We start from the raw sequence: 13,797 nt of genomic DNA, 5'->3' as shown, positions 1-13,797 counted from the left end.
GCTTGTCTGTCCAAAAAGTGTTCTGTAGGGATCCAGTCCAAAACATGTGATTCAAGAGAAGCTAAATTGAACCAAATATAGGAGCCCCTTCCCATTGTATTAACTCACTGCCATTTTCTTTTTTGTAAAGAAACAGAGTAAGTGCCATTGCTTTGTGACTGCCACTCAAAGTGATGGTAATGCATGTACTGTGGCACCAGGACACCATTGCACAAAAAAGCTTTTATTTCAGAGTAATTTTTTGGCTTTGGAGTTGTATTTCTTGTGGCTAGATATGCATTTGCATATGCTGGTATGCTAGTCCTGTTCAATGGCAATTTGCTCTGCAGGTACTCACACACCTGCTGGGCTGGCCACGTGGGGTTCAATGCACACTCTGCTTTCTGCACATTAAAATTACAATGTGGAAGAGCAGTTTGCAAAATCTAAAGCATTCAGGATGCTCTCTGCAGTTTTACAGGAGAAGCCACAGAACTCTGGGAAATCCACACTTCACTTTGTAGGTGCAGTACATGTGAGTCAGGTTATTGATGTCTGTTTATTCCTGACCACTTCACGTTCACACATGTAAACTAAAAGCACAGCCTGGCAAGCGACCAGATCAGGGCACCTGTGACCACGCAGCTCACTCTTGGTTTCATAGCTGAAAATAATGTTCCTGGCTTCCGTATGGTTTCTCGTGTTAAAGAGGTAGAAGTGCTGACAACCCCCAAGCCTGTGATGCTCCTCAGGTTCTAACACTGGTGGAAATAAAACCAGGAACACGCTGGAGGTTAGTGTGGGGCTTTGGGAAGTCTGAGCTCTGTTTCAAATCTTGGAACTTTCGTTGCCTTGCACGGGAATTTGTGCACTTGAATCATCCCTATTTTAAGTCCCAAAAAGCAGGTAATTAAAGACAGCTCAGGAGGCAACGAAGTTTGTGTGGTTTTTAGGGTGTCTTGAGATCGTCGTGTCAGCACGCAGGTGCCTACAGCTAGAGCATCCACAGAGGAGCTCATGGTGCTTCTTTGTGAGCGATATAGAGTAAAAGTGAGGACAGTGTCGGCGATTGCCGGGCAGGGCTTACTAAAACCTTTAATTTCCTTACTTCCCAAGTGGCAGAAGTAAGTTTTTAAAGTTAAGCATAGCTTTAAATTCCTTCCTTACGGCAGCCCGGACACCTGACCCGCGGTCGCCCCTGCTCCCCTGCGCCCTGCCCCGGCACCGGCAGAGGAGAGAGGGGAGGGAAGGGAAGGAGGGGAAGAGAAGGGAGATGAGGAGGAGGCGCTTCCCTGGGAGCCGGGCAGGACGCGCCCGCCGCCCGCGGAGCGGAGCGGGGACTGCCGGGGCAGCGCGGGCACGGCCGGGCCGGCCGCTCCGAGCGGGGCCATCAACAGGAAACCCTCCGCGGGCCGGGCCGAGGCGGCGCCAGGAGCGGCCGCCTCCCCCTGTCCGTCCGTCCGTCCGTCCCTCCCCCGGCCCGGCCCGGCCCTCCCGCGCAGCGCAGGGGCCGCTCGGCTCGGCTCGGCTCGGCTCGGCCCGGCCCGCGGGCGAAGCGCAGCGCGGCGCGTCCGGCCAGGCGCCCGGCAAGGCACCGAGGATGAAACTGCTGTGGAGAGCGAAAATGGTAACCGGCCGTGCCGTCCCCTGCCCTGCCCTGCCGTGCCCTGCCGCGGGTCCCGCTGCCCGGCGATGCTCAGTGCCAGCGGTGCCGTGCCCGGTGCCGGCGATGCTGCGCCAGGGGTGTCGTGTCCGATGCCGCCGATGCTGTGCCTGGTACCGCGATATGCTGTGCCCCCTCCCTCCGCTCTCCCCCGGCTCTAAAGCTGCTTGGTTTTTTTTCTTGTTCTTGAAATAATAGGTTTTTGGAAGAGCAAATCGCAAGCGCTTCAGATCCCTCCTTCTCAAGAGAATGAAAATGTCTCTGTGTTTTAAATGCTCTGTAGCTTCAAAGGCTCAAGGCTGTCTGCCGAAGTAATTCAGCAGTTTTAAAAGTGCGAATTCTTCCCCAAATGAAAGGCCAAAGAGATTAATTGCTGTAGAAAAGGAGGGAGGAAAGAGACGACTGCTAATCAAAACCAAACTCTTTCCTTAGAAGACTTTTTGCAGCTATTTAAAATATGTGCTAGTCTGGGAAAAACAGTTAAATGGAAAGTCAGGGTACCTCGATACCACAGGAAAGGACAGCTTGCCAAGAATATCTCTAGTGTTCCCTCAACCTAAGGGTATCCTGGATTGCTCTGATTGTTGTGTTTACTTTGTGCTGCCCATCTCCTCTGCTCTGCCTGGAGCAGCAGAGCACCTGGGACTGATTGTGGTCAGCAGAAGGGGGAAAACGTTCCTTTTCATCTTGTTTTTCTTTCTCCTTTTCCTGGCAGACCACATTTCAGGATGGGGGTGAAGAGGTAGAAGACGGAGCTGTCTACAATGTCACCCTTAAAAAAGTGCAGATTCAGCAGGCTGCCAACAAAGGAGCAAGGTGGCTGGGGGTAAGTGAGGTTAGCAGGGAGGTGTTGGAGGGGGCTGCTCATGGACTTCGGAGCCGTCTCCAGGGAGCTGAATTCCACAGGAATTGTTACAATATTAACTTCCAGCAGTGACTGCTCTCATTATTAAAAAGAAAAAGAACAAAAAACAACAAACCAAACATTGAACTAGTCTGCCTGGGTCATCTGAAATAACACTCTCCTTGTGTTGACTCTTCCTCTTTTTTGACCTGTAAAAACAATTTGACCAGCTGTTGCCCTGTATCAGGTGATTCTTAGTGCAGAAATAAGGATCTTAGTTTATGGCCCGAGAAGCTGAACATTTAACAGTTATTTCAGACTGGACTATGGCTCATTTCTGCTGTTAGGAACCTATCTCAGGTCTCCAAACAAATAGTTATGTTGTTTTGACTGGTGAAGGTCCCTCAAAGTCAGCAGAACTTCCTTTGAACTTAAGGGAATATTGGTTTGGGTCTTATTTCTGTATTGCTTTCTTAGCCAGATGAGAAATTAATTGCATTTCTGCAAGAATTACAGCTCTCTACTGTTTCTCAAAGCATGGAGGCTTTAATGGTAAGTAAAATGAGCTTAAATGGACACAGTTGATTTGACATGCTGCTGAGTGCCTTCACCTTTATCAAGCCAAGTCCCCAGCTGATAAAAAATGTCCTCACTTCATTGGAATCAGTGCAGCTGGGGCCAGGTCTGCAGGAGATGCCTGTAACTTTCATAGTATTTTGTTATGTTTTTTTTCTTTTTTTCCTTTGGGATCAAAGGCAGTAATATAAGAAGTTGGCTTGATGTAGTATCCATGTTGGTATTTTAAAGGCTTTTAAAGCTGCCCTGAGATTTATATCCAGTCATTTTCCTGAGAAGCTCCTGTGACATGAAGCAATACAGCAGAGCTGAAACCAGTCAGGAGAAATAAGCAAATTCTGTCCTGCATACAGATAGTGCTTAGAGTCTCCCCTTCCCCTGTTTCCAAGAAGTACACAGAGTGCTAATCAGAACAGATAATTTCGAATCTACTTCCTTTGAGTGGCAGATTTCCTATTTCTGCCTCCTGTTTTTACCCGGAAAAATACTACCAAGTATATTTGAGCTCCTGCAACTTTCCCAGCTGGTTTTGTGTAAGAGGTGAAAATAATTTAGAGTGTGTCTGTGGCCCATAAACATAGTTTAGAAAAGTAGAATTTTGTTTGCTGCTTGAGCTGTGTTGTTCCTTGTAATAGAAGGGGTTTGCCAGGCCTTGGTCCTGTTCTCAGAGGAAGAGAGCATGAATATTCCTGTGGTCAGCCCCACAGCTGATGCTGCCCATCCCAACAGGAGGACCAGGGACTGCAAGGTCAGGGCAGTGACTGTCAGGTTCCTGGGGCTGCTGTTGGTTTTTTGAGGTCAGAATGTTTGTGGGGAAGGAGACAATGTGTCAGAAATCCACACCTGTTCCGGGCATAAATCTGAGACTTTGACTTTCAGTCTGGCCTCTTTCATGAGAAAAAAAACCCCAAATCTTAGGTATATTATTTTAAAATATTTTGGAACATATGGGCTGTTTTTTTCCCTTAAGGTCTTCAGAACATAAAGTATTTTAAGCTCTTTTTGTGATCTTGTTTTATTAATGGCTTTTTTTGTGGTCCTGAAATCAATAAATAGCCTCTAACTCAGAGCATTATTTATGAACAGCCACCCCTGCCCCCAGCAGTTTGGCTTTGAAGAGCCAAATTGTCTCTTTTAGAACTCTCATCAGGTGACCTTTTTTTTTTTTTAATCTGGAGTTTATAAGGGTTTATGATTTTTTTTCTATGCTTTGAAACTCATTAGCACTAAATTAACAAGGTGTTGGATTTACCAATGTTTGTCTTAATTCTTTTGATGGTGCTCTAAGTCAGGTTTAGGTTGAAGACTCAAGGTCAAAACCTATTTGTACATCAGCAAGTATTGAGCCTTCACACTAACAAACATAATAACTCACTTATTGATCATATGCATGCCTGGATTTACTTTTTAAAAAATGTTTTCTCAGTGTCAGTTTGTGCCCTGTAAAAGTCCACTTAGCAATATGACCCCTTCTGAAGCACTGAGCTTCTTGTGGCAGGTCAAGTCTAATAAATCTTCCTTAAAATTCTCCATCCCAAGAACCCATCCAGGGTCACTAAATGAGAGAATGGATTGTTTAAAGGCCAATTATAAGATTCCAACTAAAGCACTATAAACACTTGCCTATTGAAATACAGAAATGCCTTCCTTGTGTTTCAAACTTCTACAACTAACAAAAGTAAAAGAGAAACAGGCTGTGACTTAAGCAGGCATCAGCAGTTCCGAAACTTTCAGAAGTGTGAAGCTTTTGGATAATCACTGAATTTCTCAGCTTTAAATTTAATATTGGACATCAAGGGATGCCAATAATAGCCACTGCTTTTGTCACCACATACTTAGTCACTAAATATTTAGTGAAGCTTAAGACTTTGAGCACTAGAGCATTAGGGAATATTAAATACTGTAGTGGGAGCTCAGTATTGTGAGAGATGCTGCACAAAAGCACTGTTTTGACTTAAAAGAACGTGCAGACGTGATATTTAGAGAGGATTGTCTGTACATACATCTTAGCTGATGATTGGTATCACAGCTTCAAAAGTTGTGTACTTTCTAGAAATACTGAGTGAGAATCCTTCCCAAACACAATGGATCCAACCAGAGAAAGCAGGAACGCAGTTTTTTTGAAAAGAGTGGGTTTTGGTGTCTCCAGGATCCTGGAGAGAGAGAGAGAGGAACAAGCTACAAAAGCCATGGAAGCTGAGGTACATGGCCTGACATCTTTGTGAGAGAAAAGGATGGAGAAGTAGAGATTTATACATATGGATGGCACACACTTAGAAGAGGGGAAGACCTCTTCTAAGGTGGGGTGGACAATCATCAATTTGAATGGCATTATATCAGGCTAGAAAAAAGGCATATTGGTAAGTGGAAGCGAAGGTTTGGGAGCGCAGCAAGGTATTTGAATGATGTGGTTAGAAAGACAATATTGTGTTTTAAAACGGTATTTTCAGAAAGAACCTGAAAAATGGGATTCAGCTTCCCTCTGAGGCTGGATGTCCAAGAGGATGGTGCTGTTGTCCGTGAAGAACAGGCACCAAAGCATAAGAGACAAATGTTTGGGGGGAGCTTTGGTCTTGAACTGACAGCCAGGTACACAGAGACGAGCTGGGTCATGCTGTAGCCAGAACTGGGTAAGGACAGCCAAAGAGTGGATGTAAGAGTAGATTAGCTGCTACATACCTGAATTTCTGTGGCCAGGAGCAACGTGCTGACGGTGTGAATGGCAAGGGGAGGTGAACTCCAGCCGGTGGTCTATGGGAAACAGTAAACAGCTGAAGAGAAGGGAAAAAAGCAGAGGGTCAAGTACATGGAGAGATGGGGGGGAGAGTGGTGCAGGAAGAACAGAGGCATGGGTGTGGTGTGGGCAGGTGGGCAAGATTACTAAAACAAAAGCAAATTACACATCTAGAGGAGATTTTAGAAACTTGGTTTTCACTTTTTGCTTTCTCTTTTTGGCTACAGCTGAACTTCTCGCTCTGGGGTTTGTTCAGGCAGAGATGGTTGCAAAACATAACTTGTCTTAAAGTGTCTTTAATATTATAATGCTGGGTGTATAGCAGAACATGTTCTTCCAAAAGTGTCAATGAACTGCTGTTAGAAGGGTGCTTTTCAGAACCTTAAAATGCTAAAAGAGGGAAGAGTTGAAAAGTAGCAAATCTATCACTTAATATTTGTGTGTATTCTTAGCACTGCTATTGTTTGATAATTACCTTTTTGGGAAATTTTGTGGTGTTTTAGAAAGACATTTTGATTTTTTAATTTTTTTTTTTTTTTTTAATTTTTTTTATTTTTTTTTTTTTAGTGTGAGTGATTGCCTTGCACTGAAAACTGCATGTGACCACAAGTTTGGCTTCTAAACACATCCACAGTCACATACATTGGCAGGAAGCTTGTGCTGGAGAGTTCAGACAGAAAAACATTGCAAAAACCAAAAACTTGTGGCTAACTAATATGTATCCCAGTTGGGACCTGGGACACAACCATCTCTCTGACTTGATCAATATGTCAGAAAAGAAACTTTAGTCTGGATTTCTTTCTTTCCAGCACAGACCTCCTAACTGTGGGTTGAGATTTACGTGGTGCCTGGAATCATCAACATTTAGGAAGAAGTAAAACCTCACATTTTCTCTGAACCTGCTCCTGCCCTCCCATGTGCCCTTCTGAGCCAGCTCTTTCTTTTTCATCTTACCCTTCGATCCCAGATGTTCTGGTCAAGTGCAGTTTCCTTTGGAAGCAGCAGGCTTGGCTGATCGCTGTCCTTGCTGCAGCTTGCTGTTTTGTCTCTTGATTTAGAGCATGTGTTGGTCGCTTTTGGCTAAAGCAGACTCCCTCTGCTAAATCAGGTTCCCTCAGCCTGTCCTGACTGCCCAGACCAAGGCCAGGGTGTAGTTCTGGCCATATATTTGGCAGAAGCAGAAAAGCAGCTCCCAAGGAGCTGACAGGCTTCCTGCAGAAACTGAGCTGTGCTATTGACCACTCCAGTCTCCGAGGAGCTGCCTTGGAGAAGGAAGAAAGATGGGGTGTGCTCATAGTGGTTTTGCTTGGGAGAAGATGCCTGTTGGGTGCTGCAGACCCACAAAGTAGCGTATTCTGAGGGAATGGAATGATTTTACCTATAGACAGGTACTCAGTTATCCAAAAGAAAGCTTTGGCATCTCACTCAGCTTGTGTTTTGGTTTGGAGTAGGCTCTTTCCTCCTGTCCTTCCTTCACTTGTGGGCATACTAGTACCATGGTACCATTCATAGCCCTTATTAATAACTTCTCATGGAATATTTTTCTCCTTGCTTCCTGGTTTAGGTTCCAGGGATATCCTCAGTAGCAGTCTTGGATACAGTCATCAGCTGGTTAACAGAGGCTGTGTGTGCAACAGGCACTCAAAAATGGAAACTGAGCCCATTAAGAGTTCTAAAAAGGAAGCCTGAAAGATTACTGTCCATTACTTTGCCAGTTCCAAATCCACAGTGCATAATTAGAAGGGTGACTGGCTTTGTAGCACAGTGTTATGCTCTCAGTTGAGTGTAAAACCTCCCACTCCAAGCTGCCAAAGCGTGACAGTGCTTTAATCCTGTGGTGTTACGAAGGCTGAGTTAGGGCTGGGATATCCTGGCACAGCCATGAGGAACTGGGGACAGACAGGAGCAGCCTCCCGTGCTGGGGCTGTGCAGGGGCACCTCTTGCTAAGGATTCTCATATTAAGTGGAATAACAGGGGTTAAGGGAGCCTCTTGAGTAAAGCTGCTGGAGACTGTTCTGTTGCTGCACTCGTTGTGTGTATCTGCATTTTGGATATCTCCCAACCAGCCTGTTCATGGACAAAACTTGCCCTTGGCATTTACCTGTGACATGCAGGGTTAGAATGACATCCTGTGCTGTAATTGCTTTCCCCTGGGAATTCCTCTGACAGCCAGGATGACTGTTTTTTTAAACTCTGCTATTTGGATGCTGCAGGTTCTCCCTAAATTCCAGTGCCTTAACTGTCTTGCTGCTGACATCACTGAGTGTTATCTTGCTTGCTTTTTTAAGAAGCTGTAAGTGAAAGGAATAAGCCCCAAATTTTGCTTGCTCTGCAAAGGAACTGGCACTTTCTTTCTGAATGCTAGATGTAGGTCACTTGTTGGGTTAAGGAAGAGTTGGCAAGGAATGTGGCTATGTGTCATCGGAAAGCCTGTGAGATGCAGCACATGAACTGGACTGAGGTGTTGTACAGAGAACAGCCCTGGAGAAACCATTAGTTTCACTGTTTGGGTTTTGATGCCTTCATTTAAGGAACAGGCTGAAGCATTTCAAGTATGTTAGTCACACTTGGATTTAAATTTAACCTTGGTAAAGCTAATTAAAAATGTGTCTAAATGCATGCTTTGAACTTGCATCTTCTGCTACTGCTGTTCTTTAAATATATAATTTCCTTTAGCCAGCACTGTAAAGGGGTGCACCTGCATGAATAAGCCAGCACAAAGTAGTCAGATCATGGCTTAGCCCCTTGGAGAAAACAGAGTTATTTTGTGTAACAGGGGTAAATAAATGCCAACTTGGTGTGGATCCTGCTCTTCCGTGCCTTTGTGTAGTCACTGTATAGTGGCTTGTAAAGCAGGGGCAAAAGGTGTGTGATGTCTTAGTGTTAATACCACATTAAGATAGTATCAGAGATTGTGAAAGATGATTCCTAAAAGGAATTGGAACCTCATTCCTGCTCACCAGCAGTTGTCTCTGGGAAGGTGTCACGGTTTGCTCCTGCAGTCTCCCAAAAGTACTTTTGCCCTTGATTCACCCCAAAAAGCACTATGTTCAGTGGCCATACAAGCTCTTCAGAAGTGACTTGTAATTCTTCCTGGGTGGTACACTAGCATGTAGGGCTCAACTATAGAGTCTGTGTTAAGTTTTTACACCTTATGAAATAAGCATTTTATTGACTATGAGAATATGTGTTTCATTTTAATTTTTTTTTTTTAATATTTAAAGGAAGCTTAAAAGCCATAGTGAGGAATTCTGTGTTTTGGATATGGAAATCCATTTACTGTTTATGGAAATCCTTTTACCTTGGACCAAACTGAACTCATGCTAATGTCTGAATACTATACTTCAGTTTAGCACCATGCCACCAACAGGGGACAATTTAGGGACTGCAAGGAAAGCAGAAACATCCAAGTGATAATGGTCTTGCATTCTTACAGCACCTTTCACCCAAATAACTTTCAAAGCATGGCTGCAGGTTTTCTTCAGGTTGACTGTGTTGGGTGTTGTAATGTAACACAGCACAAGAGTAGGATTTGAGTAGGGATTGAAATGCAGCCTCAGTGCTGTGGCCTGGGTTTGGGAGATTCCCCTTTCATCGGGAAGTGGAAAAGAGATGGGGAAAAAGTGTTTCTGGGACAATGTGACTTCAAAAAGGCTGGGGTTTTGAGGCTGCTGAAGGGTTTGAACCATTAAAAAAAGTCGTGGGAGATGGATTAGCTGTCAGAACTGCATGGTAATATTTATTTAGTGGCTTCACACTGTTATCACATGGATATCTTCTTCACATGTGGCACATGCAGCAAGGAGCAGCTGCTTAGCAAGGCACAGCAGCACATGGAAACAATTTAGGACCAGAAGTGAATTAATTAAAACCACCTGGAAAGAAGACCTGGACTTCTGAGAATCCAGAGTTCTGTGGAAGCATTTGCCCCCCATGCTACAGCAGTTGTGAAAGGAAGCTCAAATATTCAGTTACAGCAGGGAAGGGGGGGAGTGAAGCTTAGAAAATACTGTTAGGGAGATGACAGTAACTCCTCACTCGTTCCTGGTGCTTGTTCCCTCATCTCAAAGGTAGGAGAACTAGAAAGGGCATCCACAGGTGGAAAGGGGTTTGGAGACACCAAAGAGGTGAGGACTGTTACATTGGTGTCTTGGTGCAACTGGGGTTGATGTGCAAGTTTAACAAAAAATCCTCACAGGACTGAGGCTCCATTCTGGCAATGAATAGGAGGATATAGGAAAAGCCTTCAGAACAGTGAGTGGAGAAGGGACATGTTACCTCCAGGGTGGTTTTGAAAGCAAGGGGGGGAAGAAATTTGTGATTTTACATTGTGTGTAATTAACCCAAAGGGACTTGCTGCTGGCAGAAGTAATCGAGTCCAATCAAGTCCAGGAGGATTCAGAAAGGATTGAACATTTATATAAATAATGAGAAAAAATGCATGAGATTCAAAACATAAGACATTAATTGTTGTGATTTAGGGATAAAACAAACATGTCCTGCAGCTGAGAAGAGTCTTTTCCTTCAGACTTGTTATTCTGAATGTTATGCATGTTATTTCTTCACCTTCCTCTATAGCATCTGTTTAGAGGAGGGAAAACCTCTAGTTCAGTTTAAAAATGACAATTATTATGTGTAGCTGTTTATCAAGTTCTGGTTTCAATTTGTTTGCAGCAAATGTTTAATGAGGGAGAGTAAGATTGAACACAGGTACTTATCAAAAGAATCATGAGGACTTCAATGCCCAGGAGGTGTCAGGGCCATATTGCCATATGGTACAGGAGTTTGATGTGGGCTGATTTTCCAGCAGCCCTGCAACCTCCTCCTGGTTAAGGAAAACTCTGGGTGTTCAGATCTTGCTCTTTTTTATGTGTGTAAAGCAAAAGTTTGTGTCTGTGCAGTTTTAGACTGTGCAAAAGTAGGAATTGTGTGGGTTGCCCTTTGCTTTCCCCCATTCAGCTTCACAATAGCTGCTTTAAAAATGAGCCAGCTTGAACAGAGCAGGGTACTCTACATGTGGGCTCCTCAGACATTTTTTGTTTGCTTTTTGTTGTCACTTTCAAGCACTGTGCTGAAATATGTAATGTTCTACCTACTGTAACCTTTCAGGTATTTTCTCAGATCTGTGTGCCACCATGGGACCTCTGAGGGTAGGACTTTCAGCAGACTTTTTTTCTGGCCTCTCACATTTATCTCTGTTTAGTTGCATAAGCCATCTGTTGCACATCAGAGTGTAGCTTGCCTTCAGCAGCCTTGGCAATCAAAAAGAGATTTTGGCAGCTCCACCTCAGGTGTGAAGCTTTGTGCCACTTTGCATGGTGACATTCACTAACCTTTTGCTTTTCTGGGTTGCAGACTGATGGAGTTCTGACTTTTTCCTCTGTGCCACCTCCATGGCTGTCCTGCACATGGCTGTGACAGCAGCCTCCAGTGCTGCCCCCGGGCCACAATGGCATTAAGGAGATGTAGGCATTTCAAGTGCTTTTGTCGAGTAATCCTGTTCTTACAGTGTATTTCATCTATTTTTTCTCTTCTATTCTTCCACCTTTTTTGGTTTGAAAGCAGTTTAAAGGATTATTTTCTTCCCCTCCCACCCCCTCGCCTGCTTTGTACTGCCTTTCTCCCTACAGGGACTCAACCTTTCTTCCAGTCAGTAGCTGTTTCTTCCTTTCTGGGGAGTGCATGGGCTCTCTGTGCAAGTAAAACAACATGTTTTTATTACTAAGTGGCATTTTCCATTGAAAGATCTCAGAATGACTGAACAGTATGGAATGACTAAATACTTTGAGATAGCCCTTGGGCTTCAAACTGGAGACTTGTGGTAGATCTCATTAGACTGCCAGATCCCAGTGGCTCCGTGTTAGTGTCTACAAATCCTAAAGCAGAAATAGACCATCACATTAGAGCTAGCTAGGGTTTTATGCCCTCCTAAATATAGTTCATGCCTCATGCAAGCTTGAATGTATTGAGTAAATGGAGTTTTTGTTTTGACTCAATTTGAGTGCAGAATGTCCTTCAGTTGTTTAGAGGATTCCTGTGGATAGAACTTGTCAGATGAGGTTCATAACATTTCAGAGATGTGTTGGTGTTGGGATGCAAACAAGTCAGTGCACTCATCTGGATTAGCTGTTGTCTTCAGTGCAAAATAAATTAATTAACTGAATGCTCCTGAAGTGCATTTGAAACCTACCTTTAATATTCCATGCAAACCCAGCAAGAAAATTATTATGAAGATATACCTTTGCTTTTGTTTGCTTGGTTTGTAGTAATCTCTGGCTGTACTTCTGATGCATTTTGTGTTTCTTAGAGTAGAAACCCTTTAGGGCAGGGCCGGTGTCTTTGGTTTGGAGATGGCAGCCCATTGTGCTGCTGTTGGAAATGCCCCACGAGTAACAACAGCGTGTTTCACTTGGAAGGCAGATCTTAGGCCTTTGCATTCCTTCCATGGAGTGCTTTGGATTGATTCTGGCTGTGCTCCAGACTCCTGGCTCTCTGGAGCAGAGAAAATGTGAATGAACTCTTGCACACTTACTTAAAGCATGAGGCTTGCATTCTTCCTGCAAAAACAGGCACTTTGTTCAGGAAAACATCAGGTGGTCAGGGAGAACAGGACAGGGAAGAGCAGAGGTATGCTATTAACTCCTGGTGGGTAGTTAAACAACAACCCTCTCAAAAAAGAAGAAAAATCAAACCAATGTGGACAACTTTTTTATCTGGCATTTTTTCTTTCTTTTTTTTCCCCTTACTTGCAAGCTATGCTTACTTTGCATTCTGACTCAATACTTCCACATAATTATGTGTTTTGATTTATGTCCATTGCCTAAGGATTTCAGTCCAAGTGCAAGCAGCATTCTTAAACCAAAACACAAGTATCTGCAGAGGGTTCAGGGCGAGCTCACACTGCTTGTGCTGGGGCAGAAGAGGAGTGTTCACCACTGGTGCTGTAGTTGGGAGAGTGCACTAATTTGTGTAGGTGTGTGGTGGTTCAGTTGTCACACATCTCTGTTGGTCCATGTTTCTGTTGGTGAAATACAGAATTTCTCATGGAGAAAGTACCTGTACAACTGGGACAAGGATGTAGCCATGGCTTGCAGACACACATGTAGCCAAACACAGTCACTCCGTGGCTCTGTAGGGGGTGTGTGTGCAAGAGAAGAACACCAGGAGATACCATACTTCATCCCTTGAGATGCCTAGATAATATAGTAAAAATGCAGTTTGGCCTGGACTAATGACTGAGTTAATATTTTTGGACTCTTTCAGCACATAAATAAATATTCAAGCTGGTAACACTTAATATTAGGAAACATTAGCTTCCTATTACTGCTTTTTCTACTCAGACCCCACCCTGAAGAGGCCTCTTAGTTTCAAAACAAAGTAAAAAGCACAGCCATGGGAATGAAGTTTAAAAGGCAGTTTAGGTGTGTTTCCATGCTATGGTCATACAAGTGGTTGCTGAATACTAACCCATTTCTTCTTAAAATCTTAGAAAAATTTGGTGTTAGAGATTGCTCACAGTAATTATTAGGAGACATGTAACAGCATTTCTTGGGTATTTGTTGTTCCACAAAAATACCTTGTTCCAAGTTCAGTTTACTTGAAAATATGCATCAGTCTTCTGCTCAGTATTTTCTTCTCTGTCAGAAGGCATTTCATCTCCCCTCACCTACAATTTAATTTCCAGCTGTTCATACTATTAGTAATTTATCACTCTTGCCTTGTTGTTTATGCTGGATACAATGGCAGTTTACACTGATTTCCTGACTCAGTATAAATTTAATTTCTGTGTACTGCTTGAGCAAGCTTTACAATGTGAAAGGAGAGCCAACAATACAATTAGGATGAATAAAAGCATTTTGGGTTATGTAATATGCATTTGTGCTACTATTATGCAACAGAATTATTACTTGTGGCATCCTTAAATCCATTTTGAATTTAGCACTGTTGCCTGCTGCCTCATACAGGACCTTCTTTGTTTCTACTGACTGAGCAGAAAGTGA

General features: G+C 43.7%; 1 protein-coding gene across 1 annotated transcript in view; it reads left to right on the top strand.

The window, feature by feature from the left end:
- The first annotated feature begins 1,507 nt into the window (after positions 1–1,507).
- The window catches only part of RGL1 (ral guanine nucleotide dissociation stimulator like 1), a 53,368-nt gene continuing 41,078 nt past the window's right edge, over positions 1,508–13,797 (top strand). Inside the window, exons 1-2 of the mRNA XM_053985086.1 lie at positions 1,508–1,606; positions 2,358–2,468. Of these exons, the coding sequence (XP_053841061.1) occupies positions 1,580–1,606; positions 2,358–2,468 (138 nt within the window). The 5' untranslated portion in view covers positions 1,508–1,579. The remainder of the gene's footprint in view (positions 1,607–2,357; positions 2,469–13,797) is intronic.

The sequence above is a fragment of the Vidua macroura genome, chromosome 9 (assembly GCF_024509145.1).
Source record: "Vidua macroura isolate BioBank_ID:100142 chromosome 9, ASM2450914v1, whole genome shotgun sequence".
Taxonomy (NCBI): domain Eukaryota; kingdom Metazoa; phylum Chordata; class Aves; order Passeriformes; family Viduidae; genus Vidua; species Vidua macroura.
This window is presented reverse-complemented; position numbering and strand designations above follow the sequence as displayed.